The 20,436-nt window shown below is 38.6% G+C and overlaps 1 protein-coding gene across 5 annotated transcripts in view; it reads left to right on the top strand.

The window, feature by feature from the left end:
• Positions 1-20,436, top strand: part of arhgap40 (Rho GTPase activating protein 40) — an 82,635-nt gene that overhangs the window by 48,000 nt on the left and 14,199 nt on the right. For 4 of the 5 annotated variants that reach the window (XM_008110061.3, XM_062978849.1, XM_008110059.3 and 1 more), the window contains 10 exons: positions 2,771-2,967; positions 6,799-7,019; positions 9,875-9,947; positions 11,164-11,324; positions 11,440-11,605; positions 13,166-13,257; positions 13,385-13,462; positions 17,857-18,016; positions 18,377-18,459; positions 19,595-19,801. In XM_008110061.3, coding sequence (XP_008108268.2) covers positions 2,771-2,967; positions 6,799-7,019; positions 9,875-9,947; positions 11,164-11,324; positions 11,440-11,605; positions 13,166-13,257; positions 13,385-13,462; positions 17,857-18,016; positions 18,377-18,459; positions 19,595-19,801 — 1,438 coding nt within the window. The remainder of the gene's footprint in view (positions 1-2,770; positions 2,968-6,798; positions 7,020-9,874; positions 9,948-11,163; positions 11,325-11,439; positions 11,606-13,165; positions 13,258-13,384; positions 13,463-17,856; positions 18,017-18,376; positions 18,460-19,594; positions 19,802-20,436) is intronic. The other variant, XM_062978847.1, reaches the window with a different exon arrangement.

Here is a 20,436-nt window from a genome sequence, read left to right as displayed (position 1 = left end):
TCTAGCTATTATAATACATTGGAAATGCATCTAGCATTTAGAATTCCTTCATTCTAGAGATGATGGCCACAGCTGTAAGACTGCCCACTGTTTTCTTCACATTCCAAGTCAATTGGAAACTATGCTAAAAGGAAGCATATTTTTGTTGGCATCGTCTTGTGACAAGCCCATATGCCTTTTAAAGCAGCTGATAACAATAGAAGGAAATGTTCATTAATGCAGCTTCTGAATTGGAAATGTCTTTGATTTCATCCTCCATGCGGAAAGAGTAGTGAAAAAAATGCTAGACAGAGAGCCTGGGGATTTTGGCAACTTCTTGTGTTGAACAGTTTGTGCTTAGAACAGCCAACAACATAGTAAATGTGCTTTATGTTTATGGATCAGGTGCATGAAAGGCATGCAATAATGGCTTTGATATCTCCATCTTTTAATCTTCTTTTGTTTTATATGGCAAAGGTTAACATCACAGACAGCAATCCAAAATTAGAAACCAACATTATTTTGACATCCAGTTTTATATGATATGATGCTCAATTAATGCTGGATTGATGACTGTGGTACTAGAACACTTTACAGATGCAGTTCTTTGTTCATTTAACTGAAAGTATGTTCCCTAAGCAGCACTGGAATTACATCTGAGAACTGACCTGTTAGATTACTATCTTGTTGTAGGCTTGTCACAATCCTGTGGGCTTGTTGGGGGATGGGTGGGGAGAGAACAAATTGGATAGAAAATCAGCAGCTAGCCATTTATGATATGCACGTAAATGAAATCAGTTCTATTGGAATATCAAAATTCAGGGTAAATGTAAGCATCCCAGATGATTTTGGAAATCTTTGATTCAAGTTTCCAAAAGGTGACTTTGTGCTTCTGTTGCACGAAAGACACCCATGGTATTGGAGGATAAAGATAAAGGGGGTGCTACATATCAGTTAATTGCAAGATTTGATGCAGTACAGCACAAGCACTTGAGTTTTTTAACAGTCAATGCTTTTGAATGGGCTTGATTGTTCACATTATCTCAAACCCATTCTCTGCTGTGATGTAACAGCTGCCTTCATGTCTCTCAATCTTTGTGTATATGTCTTCAAGTCGTCTATCGACATATGGCAACCCCATGAACTTCACAGGGATTTCTTAGACAAGGATACTCAAAGGTGGTTTTGCCAGTTCCTTCCTCTGAAATATAGCTTACAGCACCTGGGATTCATTGGCGGTCTCCTGTCCAAGAGCAATCTTTACTTCTATCTAAATTGCTACAACCCACAAAGGTCACTCAGTGTTCCTTCCTTCCATACTCTCTTCAAAGAGAAATATTTTTTTATCTTACTGACGTATGCTTTGATGACTCCATGTTTTCCAGATGTTGCTTATTTTTAAGTACTTCTTGGATTCCACAAAATCATGCTCCCAGAAAACATAATGGATTCTGAAACTGTAGCTCTGCATCACATGTTTAATTTCCTTTCATGCTTTGAGTATATATATATATTCTAATTTACCATTCAACCCAGGAAAATAAAAACCAAGGTGACTTACAATTAAATTGTGAATCTTCAGATTGAAACACAGTAATAGTAGGAACAGATTTAAACAATCTTTTGCAAACAAGAGTGGACTTTATATATTTAAAATAACTATAATAGTTTTAATCACCCATTAAAGACACAGCAAATAAAGGGACAATTTTTTCTAGAATTGGGGTCCTGGCACAAATCTTTTCCCTATTCCTACCCACCTACTCTCTTTTGAAGGTCCTTTGAAATAAATCATACACTACAGTCAGATCCCATATATCCTGGCCCTAAACTATTTGGACCTTATAGTCAAGGACCACTTTATTGTTTGGATGAGCTGGTATCTAGAGCAGTTGTTAGAAGATCACATAGCTAGTAAAGCATGCCAGTCATATTTTGCACATTTCCAGATACTTTGCGTGAGAGCTCCATAAAGCACTATTGAATATCCAAAATTTCTAGTTTGGGGGACTATTAGCTAATGGGCCAAGTCATTGTTTCTGTTCTTCACAACGTTTTCTGAGGTCCTTGCTTTTCCTAGCTATCTTTGGAATGGCTTATCATAGTTTATCAACATTTCTTCCAAAGACAGATTAAATGTACAGTAAGGAGTCCCCATAGCTGTCTCCAAATCAATAAAGTGCCCATCTTCAGTGACTATTCAAGGAGAGGAATCAGGAGTGGCTGAGTGAGGAAATTACACAGACCAACTGTTTCTAACACCTGCTGCTCACATATTAATTATTTGTCCTCTGTATTTAGGCATTATTTGTGGTAGATTGCAAAACTGGAGCCATGAGAATAACAAGGAGAAAATGGCATTAGTACAAAGATTTGCTGGCACTAGGTTTGCCGCTTACCTATCACTGCTTGTTGCCATTCCTCCTAAGAGCTTCTGCCACAATGTCTCTCAAATGCAAGAAGTGATGACTGTTGATCATTGTCTACACAGCTTAACCTTTCTTGATCCTGGGTGCTGGAGTGGGTTAACAAGGATTCTCTTGGAAATGTGGAGCAGCTGTGGCAATGAAAAAGTTTTAGTTCTGTTTTAGATTTGAGTCTCATCTTCAAAAGATCCAATTTTTATATACAAGTGCAGGCATTCCAAAACAAAAGAAAAATCTGGAATACGGAACACTTCTGTGTCCATGCATTTTTGATAAGTGATGCCCAATTAGTAGCTGAAAATGTAATATAGTATTTTGACTTCTCTCTCCCTCCCTCCCTCCTTCTCTCTCTCTCTCTGTATCAGAAACTGTCTTTGCAAAATGAGCCATTTTCCTCGGAAGAGCTCCTTGGAGCTCCAGCAGTCGGAGTGCAGACATTCCAGGGCAGACTCCTCTAGCAATTTATCAATGGATACTTTTTGGCTTGAGGTGGAGAGCATTAAAGAGAATACTGAGTCAGAGCAAGAAGAGTGCAACCTTATGGACGCCAAACCTCCTGAAGGTAAAGTTCTGTTCAGAGCTCACATGATTGGGGTGGGGATCGTTGCAGGCCCTTAGAATAAAAGTGTGAGTAAATTCTTTGGACTAATCTTGACTACATTCTTAAAATGTTTCCCCGAAAAATAAAACCTAGTAGAAGTTTTGCTGAATTGCTAAATATAAGGCCTCCCCCAAAAGTAAGACCTAGCAAAGTTTTTGTTTGGAAGCATGCCTGCCGAACAGAAAACCAGAACATGCAGGATTGGTAAATGTACATACCAGTTGTACATGGAAATAATGGTAGTAACAAGAAATTCTTGATAGGATTCACAGTTTGTCTGGTTATGTTGGTTTGTGATTACAACTACTATACAGTATATAATAAATGTTCATTTTTTGTTCAACAATAAATGCGAATTCTTCTTCATAGAAAAATAAGACATCCCCTGAAAATAAGACTTAGCACATCTTTGGGAGCAAAAATTAATATATGACGCTGTCTTATTTTCGGGGAAACACGATATCTACAGGTGGCTAGAGGGATAAAAGTATAAACATATGTTCCCCAAGAAGAGTTAGACAGTCAGTAAATGTCATGTTTTGTGGTTTCTCCTCTCTAAGGTGTCCTACATGTCTGACTAGACATAAGGGAAGGGGAAATGAAAATTGTGACTAGAAACAACTATCTCCACCTGTAGTAAGAGGAACTGAGAAGTAGTAATATGCTTGCTTGGAATTTTTCATATTACTTGTGGAAAGTATGTGTTAAAACAAAGCAATGATTTTTTCGTAATCAGTTTATATAACATTTTTTTCTGACAGCTTTGTGTGTGGAAGAAAAGAATGTTACTAAATTCTCAACCTTTGTAGAAAGATGATTTCGGACTCCTAGATGGTGCTGTAATAGTCCAGGTCAATGTGTGTTTGTGTGTATGTGCCTTCAAATTGCCTGTTGACCTGTGGCAACCCTATGAATTTCACTAGGGTAATGGAATATTCAGATGTGGTTTTGGAGATGGTTAATTGTTCCAAACAGCAGATGGGGATTTTACAGGAGCAGTAATAAATGTGGAGATAAATGAAGTCTTGCGAAAATAACTTGACTATGGAAAATAACTATTTAACTATTTAACTATTAAAAAGTGATGGTATTTTTTAATTTAACTATTAAAAAGTGATGGTATTTTTCAACCAAAATGGAAAAAGACAATCCTGTGATAGATCAGGGACTGATTACTTTGCTTTGCTTAATCACTAGCTCCCTCAAAGATTGGAAAGCAAATGCTAGTGACAAGAATTTTATTTCCAGAACAAAGTATATGAAATGTCCTATACATGATCATTACTACAGGTAGTACTCTAGTTTCAAACAATGTGCAAGTTCTGCAGCAGCTCTGTGATCTAGGTACATATTATGCCCAACCAACAGATTCAACAGGCTGAGGAAATAGTGACCTCTATCTCTCATTAATATCAGCAGAAGTAAAATTTGAATGGCTTACTTGCTAATTTATGTAATGTCACACAAGTCATGCTAGGTTAAAAGAAGGGTCTCTTCACTCAAGCATTCTGTTCCAATATCAAACAACCAGATACTTATGTGAAATGCCAAAGTAGAACTTTCAAATCAATAGTTCTCACTAGTTTTATATACCCTAGTATTCAGAAGCCCACTGCCTCGAAACTATGACTTTTGCTCTTGGTGACTAGTGGCCATCTGTGAATTTTTCCAGTTCCCTGGAAAAGCTTTCAATCAGCTGCTGCCATCACTTCTGGCAGTGAATTCTGTTCTGTGTGAAAGATCAAAATTGTAGCCACGTACCACTCTCTCGACCCCAGGTCTGCAATTTTGACCAATGCTTCATCTCTCTCTCCCTCTCCCTCTCCCTCCCCAAATGTGGTTTTAGTCAACTCGGCATGTTGGGCTTATTTCTACCATCTAGTGTTCAGTCTTGCATTTGCATGCTAATAAAAGAATGGGTTCTGCTTTTCAGCCATTTCCACTTTTGAATACAGCACTGCTGTCTAAACCAGGGGTCCCCAAACTAAGGCCCGGGGGCCGGATGCGGCCCTCCGTCATTTACCTGGCCCCCACCCTCAGTTTTATAATATAATATTTTATATTAGTTTTAATAATATAATATATTGTATATACATATAATATTGATAATAATATTATGTTATACAATATAATACTACTAATAATACCATATAATAATATTAATTATATGTTATATATTACATATTATATAATAGTACTAGCTTTGCCCGGCCACGCGTTGCTGTGGCTTATGCTTTCAGGGTGTTGCTCTTTATTTTAGAGATTATATTGTTCTGTATTATTATTAATCGCTTTGAATGCGATTTCCTGCTTCTTTGCAGAATGGGGTTGGACTGGATGGCCCATGAGGTCTCTTCCAACTCTACTATTCTATGATTCTATATCACAGTAATTATTACATATTATATTTATAATCTTATATTCTCTGCTTAGAACTGGATTATATGAGGCCCCTTCTTCACAGCTGTATAAAATGCAGACTGAAGTGGATTATATGGCAGTGTGGAGTCCAGACAATCCAGTTCAAAGCAGATAATATAAGATTATAAATGGGTTATATAGCTGTGTGGAAGGGCCTTGAGTCTACACTGCCATATAATCCAGTGCAAATTAGATAATCTGTGGAAGAGGCCTAAGTGAGGCCTAAATCTGCCTGTCCCCTCAGCTGAGTTGGTTGCTAGGAGTGGGCAGAGATTAGTCCTCTAACTGGCAGTAATTGGATAAAAACAATTATTCCTGTCCCTCTAATTAGGACTTTATTTTTCTTTTCTTTTTGTTGTATCAACCTAGAGGCGTGGATGATGGGTTGTGTTGTCAAATTTCGAGGTTGGGGGGCCTATAGTTTTGTTGTTTTGTTGGTCGCCGTGATGCCATCACTCATTTATATATATAGATAGCGATATAGTTCAATATAGTAATATATAATGCTAATATTGTGCTATGCTAATAATATAATATATTGTATGTACATACAGCTGCTCTGAGAAGGGTGGGATATAAATGTAGTAAATAAATGCAGTAAATAAATAATTAATTTTAGACTTAGGCTTGGCCAAAGTCTGACATGACTTGAAGGCACACAACAACAACAACAACAACAACAACAACAATCCTAATTAACTTGACTATCTCATTGGCCAGTAGCAGGCCCACACTTTCCATTGAAATCCTAATAGGTTTATGTTGGTTGAAATTGTTTTCATTTTTAAATATTGTATTGTTCTTTCGTTGTTGTTGTTGTTGCACTACAAGTAAGACATGTGCAGTATGCATAGGAATTTGTTTGTATTTTTTAAAAAATGATAATTCGGCCCCTCAACAGTTTGAAGGATTGTGGACCGGCCCTTGGCTTCAAAAGTTTGAGGACCCCTGGTCTAAACCTTCAAATAAGTGCCTATAATACATACTCTCTTCACTGCCCCCAAACACCCCAGATTCTTCAGAGATTTGAAAAGAATAATCTAATCTACAAATCTACTAGTATTCTCTCTCTAACATTGTAATCTTCTCATTCCATGTAACTACATTTCTTTACAGTTCCTGTGCAGTACTGGTTGTGCATTCTGATATTCTGCTGTTACCACTGTTACCAGTGGCAATGGCTTTATATCTGTAAACCTTCCAACCCTATAGTTTTTAAGGGAACCCTGTAAGACGTGTCTTGCTGATATAAGGATGGATTGATTTTTAAACATGGTCTTTTTCTGCATGTGATCCTCACTGTGGCTGACAGACAGCATCCTGCCCCTTGACATTTTTTGTCTTTCTGTCTCCTTATGTCCTGCCTCTTAGAAGGGGAAGCCGAAGCTGAATGGCTGCAAGATGCAGGGCTCTCCGACTTGATTGGAGATTGCGCTGAGGAGAATGGCAACATCGTTTTGCTTTCTACTTTGACGAAGACTCAGGCTGCGGCTGTGCAGCGACGGCTGGATACTTACACTCGTTCCCGAAGGAAGAAGAACAAACAGCCAGTCCGGGATGTCAGGGACATTTTTGGTGTAGTTGGTTCTGGGGTGTGTTACTTTATATATTGTAGTCTGCAACGTTCCCTCACCTCTGATTCCAGAATTGCCTATGTTATAAAAACAAATATTTATTGATGAGGTTGAATCCTGTTTCCAAATAGCTGGGTTTGTCTATTCCCATCATGGGCATACCTTTCTCTTTTTTTCTTTCCTTCCCTGAAGTATTGTAATAATTAAATGTTCCCAACAATTCTTAGTCCATTTAGTAGATCTTGGCATTTATAGAAATCCGAAACAACTTGAAAGCACACAACAATAAAGCATTTAGCAGCTATCCATGATTATTATATATATATATATATATATATATATATATATATATATATATATATATATAAAAGATAGAATTGTTGCATTAAATTAGGTAATTGTACAATAGTCCCGAAAGGGACTCAGAGCGGCAATAAGTTAATAGGTCCTCTTTCATTCTTTTCCCTTTTCATTCAATATTGTATTGGCACACACAAACTGAAATAGCTGTTTTTTAAATAGTGTCCCCCTCACCTGCAGCTGAAATCAATTAGCCCCTCACTTGATTGGTAGGTTAATGAACTGTCAATTAATCAATTAAGTTTGCAGTCCTGGTATTAAGTAATTTTAAAGGTATTATGTGGAACTGATAATTTAAATGTAATACACTATGACGACCCCCCCCCCCCAATCAATGGGGCTGGTAAACACAGTTTCATTTATCTATATCCAACAAAATTTGTTCTCTCTAGGCATTTTCTAGGTTTTTCAGTGCATTCTTAGGTCAGAAGTTTTTACTTTCAATTGTTTGCTACTACCTTGTGCGACTTGAATACATATTCCCCATAGATGGAAAGGTTATGCTGCAGTTGTTTTCATAAAAACAATAGCTTATTCTTCAGCTATGATTAGTAAACAATTAAATTGTTTCCCTCTCAATTAAGGTACATGTAATAGTTTCCTTATTTCTAGGTTTGGTTTACCCCACCTTAAGCACTTTCCCCACCTGATAAAAACTATTTTTAGCCTCTGAAACAACCTGATGGTTTAGCTGAGTGCTTTTTTGCCCTTTCACACGCCCAGATTGTTCAGTGATTCTGTACTGCTTGTTAGGAGGCTGTATAGCATACCTTCTGTGTGCTGACCCATAGTAGCTTTGTTACGAAGATGTCTGCAGGTTTTGTTCAGAGAAATGAAAAGGTAGAAAAGCAGAAAAGTCTGAATCCAATTGTTCTGCTTAATTTATGCTAGCACCAATTTACTTCTTGCCCTTTGATCTGTGTTAGCAATAAAAACACTTTAATTTGAACTAGAGCTTAACAAAATAACTTAATTCATGAGTCAGGCACTAGAACAGATACAGCCAACATGAGAACACCTACTCACGTGCAGAGTGTTTTTTTGTTTTGTTTTTTTATTAGCCTGGAAATCAGGGATTATGTTTTCTTGCAAGAGAAACAAGACTCAGGTTTATTTAGTTTTAAATCCCCATCTCTCTGAAGTTGTGCCTAGGTGCTATTGTGCCGCATAATCTGGTCAATATTTCTTAGAATGTGCTAACTACAGTAAAGTCTCACTTATCCAACATAAACGGGCCGGCAGAATGTTGGATAAGCAAAAATGTTGGATAATAAGGAGGGATTAAGGAAAAGCCTGTTAAACGTCAAATTACATTATGATTTCACAAATTAAGCACCAAAACATGTTTTACATCAAGTCTGCCACTTGTTTGGGAGTGTGACTGCACTTGTGTTGTTGTTGCGTGTGTTGGCCCATTGCGCATTGCTGCCTAGAGAAACAACTATGGAGCTGGGCGAGAGGCAGACTACGTTGGATAATACAGAACGTTGGATAAGCGAAGGCTGGATAAGCAAGACTCTACTGTATTGTTTAGTAATAATTGTAATTGATAACAGGGAACAAAATAATATTACCAAGTTCTGATTGGAAGGAGTTACTGGAAGCCATACTAGGTGTGTGTGTAGGGGGGTATACTTAACACTTGAGTTTTCCAAATATATTCTGTTCATTCGAACAATTGTCTGAATGCAGAAAGTGTTTCTTTCTGTTCTGATTTAGAGCCATCGACAAATATATCTTCCATGTGAATGTTCTAGAAAGGGGATTCTGTGTTTTTCTTGGAATTCAGTAAAAAGATTTTAAACAATATCTTCACACGCATGAGTTATTGTTATGCACTTTCAAATCATTTTCGACTTCTAGCAACTCTAAGACAAATGTATCATTGGGGTTTCTTGGCAAGATTTGTTGAGAAGGGGTTTGCCAGTGCCACTTCTGAGGCCAAGAGAATTTGAATTTCCCACAGTCACTCAGTGGGTTTCCATGGCTGAGCAGGAAATCAGATATTGGTCTTCCAAAATCTTAATGTGGCATTCAAAGCACGTCACCACACTGGCTCTCATACACATACAAATGAGCATATATAAATGCATATGCTTACATGTCAACAATATGTATGTATCAACATACATACATATCAATAATAGAATATGCTTAGTTGGAATGTGGCACCACCAACAAGAGGGAGCTTGGAATAGATTGGAATTCAATCATTTATTTTGGACAATAGATATCTTTTGGGAAAGACCATCTTTCCCTTCTCTTTTCTTTTTGTATTGGATTATATATCTTGGGTGTCTAGGACACTGATGTTAATCATGCCACCATATCAATAATATAAAACTGCAAGGCCCAGCATTCCTCACCATGAACTAGATCTGATGTGAGCTGCAGTCTAGCAAATGTTTTTGCATGGTTCCCATCCCTGGTCTAGGATTTAGTTGGTCTTGCACCTTATCAGGACCAACTGATAAGCAGGCTTCTTCACTTGTACTTTCTGTCTTGTATTCTAGAAGGAACCTGAAATGGAGTCACAGATGGATCGATTACACTGCAAGTCTGCATCATCAAATGGCATTCAAAAATGTAAGAAGGAATCATTATTGTTCTGAATAAATAGAGTAAATAAGTTCTAAAGTTGTGGACACCTAAAGCATAAGGCCCAAATATTATATAGCCATTGCTAATGTTCTACTGTTAGTGTGAGACGGCTTTTTTGCTTGTGTCCTTCAGCCCTCCACATTGTCTGCAAATCTGCTCCAGAGGATTACCCATACCTACAAAGCAGGGCTTGATAGTGCATGTATTTTTAAAGTATTATCCAAGAGGATATTTTCCCTCTTAAACATATGTTGAATGTACATTGAGAGGGGTATTTCTAAATTAAATATATTTTGAACTTTGAACTTAAATATATTTTCAGTTTAGAAAAAGTAGGATTATGTATGCATTTTGAATTATAATAGATGTTTTCTACTAATGCTCATGCTTTTTGTGAAAAGCTAATGTTTTAAAGCAATATACTGAATACAGATTAGCACTGAATTAAAATTGGTTAGAATAGACACACTTGTGTAGGGGCCTTTTTGTCAGTCTGTAAAAAGCCCACGTGCCTAAGGTCCTTGGCATACACATTTTTTGTGAAGTGTGATATCAGTTTGCAAGGAAAAAAATATGAAAAACATAAAAAAGCAGAAACTCAACTGTCTCAATAGGTCCAATAGAATTTGTTTCAAATGAAAAGTTATGCAAACAGAATGCATTGATTGTCTTAAAAGAAATCACTTGGACTAAATCCACTAACTAATCCTGGTAAGAGCAGATTTATCAAATTAATTGAATTTGCATGAATGTTAATTTTCATGGTTTCATTGATTTTTATGGTCCATTGTACTTAGGACTAGAAAATTATTTCCATTGTTGTATGTAACACTGCAGTAAGACATAGATTGGAAATGTAAAAGGACAGATTAAAGCATTGCTGGTTATAGAAAACTAGGTCATAAAACCACTTGATACTGACAGCAGTGAGCACCCTGTTCATTCAGGTTATAAAACCCAGGCTCAGTGCTTTGCTTCCTATTGTTCTAGGAGCCTGAAATAATTAAACTGAAGTAGAATTAGACCAATGTTTACATTAATGTAGATTCTTAAAATACTCTGTGGTCCATGATCTCCTGGAAAAGGGGAATGTCATAATGGACATATATTTTAGCTTTTAAGATATCATTGTTTTCAGATTTACTTTGCTTTGCAATTCTTAAATAAATTATGAAGGTTTTCCCATTTGAACATTTCTTAGCAGATACAAAGGGGATTCAGGAGTTTGCCTCACCCCTGAGAGGTTCTGTGAGAGAGGAATTATTCAACACTGAAATTGCTTATTCAGAGCAGGCAGCCATCTTGCTCAAAGGATCCTTCCCAAGGGACTCCAGGAGGTTCAAGGATGACATCTGTTTCCCCGTAAGTATTTGCTGTTTCTTGGGGGACTCTTGTAAGTATTAACATTGATATAATCATTTCTTTTGACTATACATTGTTCTCTTCACATCTTGCTTTTTGTCCTTTTTTGGTTCAGAAAATTAAGATCCCCAAGGGCAGACTGGGAATGACCAGGATTGGAGATTTATCTCAACAGGACATGAAGAAGATCCCCACTCTGGCACTCATTGAGCTGACTGCTCTTTGTGATGTCCTTGGCTTAGAGCTGAAGAGAAACAAGGCATTGAAACGGAAGGCGGCAGGTAGATTTGCTTCCTACTCTCTATTAAACAAGAATTTAGCATCCTTTGGTTCTTGTTATTGATGGATATCAGTAAAAGGGGATAATAGGTGTATTGCCAAATCTGAAAGTGAAAGGAGCAATCTCCAAGCTGATATGTCTATATCTCCTCTCTTGGGTTGCATGTGTGGTCATTCTGTTATGTACACAAGGGATGGGGAATCTTTGGTTTGCAAAACATTTTGGGTCCCCTTTGAAGTGTTTCCTCTTTGGCAGGAGGAACCGACATCACACAAGCCCCATTCAATGCTATGGTTACTACAAGTATATCATTTCTGTCTATTCTGCCACCCCTCTTCCCTTCCTCTTTTTCTTTTGCTCTTCCTCATCCCACATACACACTCTCTCTTCAGTCACTCTTCCCTTCAGACAATCAAGCTTCAAAAATATAGATCCTGATTGTATGACTAGGACTAGCTAGGGAGATGTCATAAGTGTGTTGGGGAGTGTTGTTGTTATGGCACCCAGAGATGAGCCATCGTTTTGTCCTTTCCACCGTGACTATTTGGCTTATGTACAATTTTTGCCAGTCATTCTCTCCCCCACTACATCTTTACTACTGTATGTGGGTGATGGTTAATTTTGAATTGATGTGGCAGAGAGAAAAAGAGCACATGGGATGCCTTCATCCCCACCCACCAAAGGTATGCTGTACACCCGTGAGCAATTAATTTTGTGGAGGTATGACATTCTAAGGAGAGAAAGGTTACCCAACCCAGTGTAAGGTCTCTGTGTCCAGAGCTGTGCCCCTATCAGACAGAAGCGTAGTGCAGACTTTCACTTGGTTGTACACCTTGTATACTGACTGTGTTGCATTCTCTAATAAAACTATAGATTCATAGAACTGAAAAGAGACCACAGGGTCCTTCGAATCCAACTCCATTCTGTGATGGAGGAATACACAAAGTACTCCCAACAAATGGCCATCCAGACTCTGTTTCAAAACCTCTAAAGAGAGAGACTCCACTATACTCAGAGGGATTATATTCCACTGTCAAACAGTTCTACAAATCAGGAAGTTTTTCTTAATGTTTAGGATGAATCTCTTTTCCTGTAGTTCCTATAATACTTAATAGTAGAAAATTACTACTCTAGAGATCACTCACTGACACATTTTCAAACTTGTAATCAGATGTGTGAATATATTGTGATCATCAAGTGGATCATAACCCAATGATCTCCAGAACTTGAAAAATATGCTGCTTTTGGACAAGAGCTCCCTAAATGCCCTAGTCAGGGACTATGTTGACTGTGAGCTTTCTAGGTTCTGGAGATTTTCCATATTTAGGGAGATTGTATTGTATAATGCTTTGGAAATTCATTCTAACCACTGGCATCACAATATTAAAACATGCTGTCATTTTAAGCAAAATATTCAACTGCTTCAGGGTTACCTGCCCTTTGCTATTTCTTAAAAATTTGTCCTTTTAATGATTTCTATGACATTCCTTTCTAGATTTCTGCTGGTTATTTGGGTCTTTTATGTATTTATGAATACTGTCATGTATATTCTCTGTTGCAGAGCACAAGCTTTTTGGTGTTCCACTTGGAACTTTGTTAGAAAATGATCAAAAGCTCCTACCAAATACCAGAGTTCCACTGATTCTGCAAGCGGCAAGTTTACTTTTTATCATCTTTCCTTCTTGTTTTTGTTGATGAATCCTTGTCTAGTTGGTGCTTTGTTTTGCTACTGAACATTTGGTACTTTTTAATGATCATGTCATTCCATTTTGCTTCATAGTTGCTGTCATGTTTGGAAAAGAAAGGCCTAGACACAGAAGGAATCCTCAGAGTCTCAGGATCACAGTCCCGCATTAAGGTAAAGCATAGCACTTTTCAAACAGTTTCCTGATGAAACCTAAAGTTCCTTGAATCCTTTAGCAGCAGTCATTCAGGAGCAGATTTTTTTAAATGAACAAGCTTCTTGCAATTGTAGTTGACTTTCACTAGAGTCTCTCCCTTCTCTTTGCAGACATAAAGGCATAGTGATACAGTATGCTCTATACTGGGGTGAGCAACTGTGGAAGATTACACTCCCCAGAATTTGGAGAGGGCTGCAGACACCCCAATACCAAATAATTAAATAAAATAAATTAAGACTTTTAAATGCCTTATGTTTTCTAGGGATTTTTAGGCCTAGAAGAGGTCTTTTTTTAACATCAGGAAGTGAGCAGCAGTCACTTCTTACTTACTTGTTTTGGAGGAAGGAAGCATAGCAAAAATGATGCACATGCCCCCAGAAGGCATTTTGTGGCAAAATATTAATTTGGAAAAAAATCCTAAGGACAACAGAAACAAATCTACAGCTCACAGACCACTCTTTGTCCATAGCTGTTCTAGACTAAGGGTGTAGCATCTCTTTCAGCCATAGGCAGATTTCAGTTTCAGAGGAGTTCTTGGGCGGGGTCAAATGCACAAGGACAGTTCCAAAAATACCAGTGTATTTTAACTTAAATCTCTTCTGGTTAATAAAGCAGTGGGAAAGGCATCTAAACCTTTGTAGAATAAAAAAACCCCAGCATTTCATCTGTGAAACTGCAAAAAAAAAAAAAAGTATTGTGGGGAAAAGAGTTGAGGGCCAAATTCAGCTGGAGGATTTGTGCTCGTTCACATTCTTGTTACAGTCCAGTTTCTGGTGGGTCACTTGCTACCTTCAGGTTATTGGGATTCTTTGTAAGTGATAGTATATCTGTACTTGCAGTGAAATTTTGAATGGAAAGAAAGCTCATTGTGATAGCTGGGTTCCACTTTACCATTAATCTTTTATATGTATTAACAGTCTTGTATTTGTTATAGTTTGTAAGCTGCCTTGGTGTCAGGACCCAGGCTGCAGAGCACCAATAACCATACGCAGAGGCCAGAATCTATCTAATATCTTTATTAAAGAAATATATAAAGTCAATAAAAACAAGTGTAGGATATAGTTCAGAAGTAGACCTTTCAGGAAAGGTCAAATATAGTCCAGGAAAACAATGTCCAATATATGATATTAAAGTCCAAAGTTATAATCCACTTTACCGAAACACACACTATTTGGCAAGCAATAGTGTGGGGATCTGTCCTTAGTCTTTGAGGCTTAAGGTAAATCCGAAGGAATAGAAAACAAGGCTTGAATCCGAGAAGCAAGGTCCGTGGTTAGAACGCAAGGCAAGGCAAGACTTGAGACTTAACAAGGTCCAACTTGAAACAAGGCAATCGTGGAACAAGAACTGAGTCCATAGAAATCCGTGGAACGAGGCAGGGCTGGGAACTTGATTCAGGAGCTGGGAACTGGAGTAGAAGTCTACACACGATCTCACTCCACGAGCTGACGAATTGACTCCGCAAGGAATCCTTTGTGGCCAACATCTATATAGGATCTTGTTTTCCCGCCAAAGCACACTTTCTCTGGGGAACAAGAACCGAAACCTATACTGTCCAGATGCAGGACTCCTTAAACTTTCCCAAGGTAAACAGACTTAATCATCTAATTGTCTGGCAGCTATCCTGGCGCTTCTGCGAGTTGCCTCCCGAGCGTGTCTATCTTGATTATAATAAAGGCGGCGAGAAAATGGGGGAGATTTCGGCTCAAGGCTTGTTTGTCTGTCTTCTTGTGGGCAAACATCCTGCAGCTGCAAGGGCTCCAAATCTGGCAGAAACGGTGGGAAACCCAAGTTTTCCTCTTTATCTGTCACAACAGTATTAGGAACAGGACTACATGGCCCATGAGACATCACACGGGTGCTAATTCTAGAGGAAAAGGGTATAGTTACTTCTTTCTGTTGTTGATGGTGTTATAATACTGTGCTCTGTGTATAAAAGACCATAGTACCATTGAATGTGGTGATTATATTGGGACTGTTATTCAAAGGAAGTTGGGAAGCACATTGAAAACCAAATTGATTGGTGGAATGATGGACTGAGTTTCCATTATTAAGTCTTCTTGCCTTTAGCTGTTACCTAGGTGTGTAGTTGAATTCTATTCCCATTATTTGACTAAGTGTGTCCAAAGCACCTAAACCTTCTTAAGAAGTTATTGCTCATTTCCAGTGTCTAAAGAAAGTGCTAGCTGTGACAGAAAACTTAACGATGTCCCCATCATCGATGGGGCTGATGCAGTTCTCTTATCTCAAAGTAATAAATGCAATATATGAGCAAGAATATGAAGTTGTGTAGTACCACTCCTGCTATTTTGTGCATTGTATTGCCCTGATCCAATACCTCTGTCCTCTCCTACCACCCTGGCTGGTGAATGTCCTACCACAACAAGGGATATGTCTCACAATCTTCTGTAGCAGGAATTCTTAAACCCCCTTTTATGTAGAGATCTTCATGTTCAAAAATGTAAGGCTTGGTGCCTCCTCCTATAACTTAAACTGCTTGCAGAAATTTCAACAACAGCTATGATGAAAAGAGCTCTTTTAAAAGCATAACTGTATTCATGGACAAACCAGAAGGGGGCAGCAGCAAGCAAAAGTGAACTCCAGGACTTCAAAGATGCAAAGCTCTTTTCAAATTGCTCTTATTTCCATGTTGCCCACCTATCCACTAGCTGTTACAGGACAGGGGCTGGGGATTCAGTAAAGAAATTCCAGGGCTGGGGGTGTGATCCTATTTTAACCCCTGTGCTGACATGGCAGGCAATTTTTTCCGTCAAAAACGCTATTCAGAATTGACTGGAAACATACATACATTTCATAATTTTTATACTGTATTTTCAATTGGCTTCTGACACAATAAAGCTGATTTTTGCCTAGCTTGGGAGATATTTGGTGGTTACATCATAAAGTGCCATTTAAGAAGTGGTGATTTACTTTTTAGAGACTGATTTTTTTTATTCCCATAAAACTATTTTTGGAGGGGACCAGGACATGTCATAGGAACCCCGGTGGCGAAGTGCGTTAAACCACTGAGCTGCTGAACTTGCAGACCGAAAGGTCCCAGGTTCAAACCCTGGGAGCGGCCGGAGCGGCCGCTGTTAGCTCCAGCTCCTGCCAACCTAGCAGTTTGAAAACATGCCAATGTAAGTAGATCAATAGGTACTGCTCCGGTGGGAAGGTAATGGCACTCCATACAGTCATGCCAGCCACATGACCTTGGAGGTGTCTACAGACAATGCCGGCTCTTCGGCTTAGAAATGGAGATGAGCACCAACCCCCAGAGTCAGACATGACTGGACTTAACGTCAGGGGAAACCTTTACCTTTACCTAGGACATGTCATAAGCTTTAGATATTAAAAAAGGACTTGTGGGACTACATGCAGACCACAGATCATTGGTATAGGAAAATTCTGGCTTACTTTTCTTATGATAACACTTCTTTTATAGAGACATGCTCATTTTCCCAGGTTTTGAATTGGTGATTGGTTATTAATCACCCAGTACACCTCTCAGTTCCTATATTAGCAAAATACAGAAGGAGTAGTGGGAGAACACTGGAGGTGTTACCACTGGAAATCAACAATATTTGCCCAGTTTTGGGCACCACAGTTGAAGGGAGATGTTGACAAGCTGGAAAGCGTCCAGAGGAGGGCGACTAAAATGATTAAGGGTCTGGAGAACAAGCCCTATGAGGAGCGGCTTAAAGAGCTGGGCATGTTTAGCCTGCAGAAGAAGGCTGAGAGGAGACATGATAGCCATGTACAAATACGTGAAGGGAAGTCATCGGGAGGAGGGAGCAAGCTTGTTTTCTGCTACCCTGCAGACTAGGACACGGAACAATGGCTTCAAACTACAGGAAAGGAGATTCCACCTGAACATCAGGAAGAACTTCCTCATTGTGAGAGCTGTTCGACAGTGGAACTCTCTCCCCGGGGCCGTGGTGGAGGCTCCTTCTTTGGAGGCTTTTAAGCAGAGGCTGCATGGCCATCTGTCGGGGGTGCTTTGAATGTGATTTCCTGCTTCTTAGCAGGGGGTTGGACTGGATGGCCCATGTGGTCTCTTCCAACTCTACTATTCTATGATTCTATGATTCTATGAATATCTGCACAGCCCAGTTGCCAAGTAACACATCATGATTGTGGCAAAGTAACTGCAGGAGAAAAATCTTATTTGAGAGTATTCTGCTCTCCTGATTATATCTGCATTTGTTTTACCAGATGTAAATGACAAATGAAATAGCAGAACATGTTTTGTGGAAATGCTGGTCTCATTTCTCTTGTTTGTTTCAATGTTAAATGTAATTCTTTGAGGTCTTTCCACTGCTGAAATGGGTCTCTCTCTTTTTTCCTCCAGAGTCTGGAACGAAAACTGGAAAGTGAATTCTATACTGGCTTCTTCCAGTGGGACAATGTCCATCAAAATGATGTGTCTGGCTTGCTCAAGAGGTTCATCCGGGAACTCCCTGCTCCCCTGTTGACAGCAGAATACTTGCCTGCCTTTGCAGCTGTGCAAAGTGAGCCCTTGGTCAAAAAAGCCATTGTTTTGTCACCTTAGTCACTAGTTTCTGTTGGGTGCATTAGAAGCGACATGTACTGTCAGCATTCCACATGTGCAAGTTTGATTTTTGTGGATTTAATTGTTCAAGGATTTGATGAAAATGTTCTCTCTGGAATCTCTATGTCCTCTAGTGCTACTCAATGGTCAATTTCTACCTATATATGTAGGTATTCAGAATATATGGGAGGGAGCAAGTTTCGAAGGGCCCAATCCATTTTCACTTTCAGATTAATTGGAATCCTAAAGAGAGAACTTCCTTGGGTTTTCTTCTCTGTAGTTATTTAACTTTGGATGTGTTTTCTTTTTCCCACTATAGATATCCCAGACCTGAAACAAAGACTACAAGCTCTCAATTTGCTCATATTGATTTTGCCAGAACCAAATCGAAACACATTGAAGGTACTGTGACCATTTTCCAAGGTCTCAGTTGTCAGTACAATGTTGCCATGTAGGTAGTTGAGCTGGACAAGAGTTTCAATCTGCAACTTCCAAAAGCTCCAGGCCGGCATTACCAGTTCTGAAAACCAGGGTTCCCGGTCTTTTATATTCCTCATTCTTGTGACAAGATGTGTCAACATGTCAGGACAGTATGTTGGAAATTCATTATTACCCACAAGATTTCTTGCTCAAGAACAAGATAGGTAGTCCATTTGGGGTGGAGTGATTGAGATTCCAGTAATCTGCACAAAATACATTGATGTAGAGCAAATGCTCCCCCCCTACTTTTATTTTGTATGTGAAGCAAAGCACATAGAGACCAAGTGCAGAAGGACTGGCTGATCTACATATAAAAAAGATGCAAACAGCTTATTTGATTGTCTGTCATAGCTTAAACTAGGTAATTTGCACAAAATTGTTCTCCCAGATGGGAAATCTGTCTCAGGACTGAAGAAAAATCCCTGCAGGTGAGGAAAGATTTGTGGGTTTTTATTCTTGCATAAGAGAATGATACCAGCAAAGATTTTCATCTTTTGGAGAGAGCTTCCACATGTTGCAGAATCTTTTCAGATCACATCACTCTCCAAGGGAGGAGAGTGTCAGAACTGATTATGGATGGAGGAGGGCTGAGCATGTTTTCCTCCTCACATGCTGATTCCACATGCTTTTAAAGTGTTCTTAAAGACTGCAATACCCTAAGGATAGTAGGCTTTCAAGGTGCAAACTGCTACATTGTATGAATAGTAGTAATGTTAAGCAGACAACATTGTAAGCTCATGAACTTGTGTAATTTGCTAGAACAAAACGGGGTGTTTGTAAATACACTGAAAATGATGTTATATTTCCCTGCATCTAAATAATATGTGGGAGTTGTGTGTCCTGTCACATGTCTTTGGACTGCAACTCCCAACATTTTCTATCATGTGTTATGCTGGCTACGACTACTATGAGTTGCAATCCAACAGTATATCAAGTACCACATGATTCCTACTCCTAATACCAAATTAAAGCTGATTACTCTTTTTTGCTTTTTTCACATGCAGCTTATATTTAATAATAATCTCTGTGTGTGTCTGTCTCTGTCTCTTTCTCTCAGGCTCTGCTTGAGTTTCTGAGGCTGGTGGTTACCAGGGAAAGAAAAAACAAGATGAATCTCTGGAATGTTTCCACAGTCATTGCACCCAATCTCTTCATGCACAAAGGCTTGCCAAACAAGATTCCAGAAGGGAAGGAGAAACAGCTGGCTGAGGGTGCGGCTGACATTGTGCGAATGATGATCCACTACCAGGATTTGCTTTGGACTGTAAGTTGGGTCATGTTTCCACAGACATTCATAATTGCCATAAATGCACTGGGTTATATCTAGACTTTGTTGTATTTCCGAGGAGACATATTGAAGTAAATGACATATAACTTGACTTGACTAACTTAAGTCCCATTGACTTCAGTAAATATTTTCTGACCATTCTAGAGATGTAAAGATGTTTTTTTTTTTTGGGGGGGGGGGGGGTAAAAGTTGGTCATAGATTTACATCAAAGGTCATAAAATGCAAAGAGAGTGCATATTTAGAGTTGCACTGAAGGACCTGGTGAAAACATATTAATAAAATTAGCAAATATTCAAATCTGCAAAATATAACCCATATACAACATTCAGATCTAATATGCATTGTGCAGTTAATGGGTTTCTTGAGATAATTATACAAAAGAGAAATTACTATTTCTGGTTGAGTATCTCTTATCCAAAATGTCTGGGACCAGTAGCATTTGGTTTTTCAGTTTCAAAAAATCTATGTTTGCATCTACATACATAATTCAATATTTTTGAAATGAGGCCCAATTCTAAACAAGAAATTCATTTATGTATCACATATACATATATGCATTTCCTGAAGATACTTTTATGCAATACTTTGAAATAATTTTGTGCATGGAAGA

Source organism: Anolis carolinensis, chromosome 4 (assembly GCF_035594765.1).
Source record: "Anolis carolinensis isolate JA03-04 chromosome 4, rAnoCar3.1.pri, whole genome shotgun sequence".
Lineage (NCBI taxonomy): Eukaryota > Metazoa > Chordata > Lepidosauria > Squamata > Dactyloidae > Anolis > Anolis carolinensis.
The sequence above is the reverse complement of the archived record's forward strand: the minus strand, read 5'-3'. Positions and strand labels throughout refer to the sequence as shown.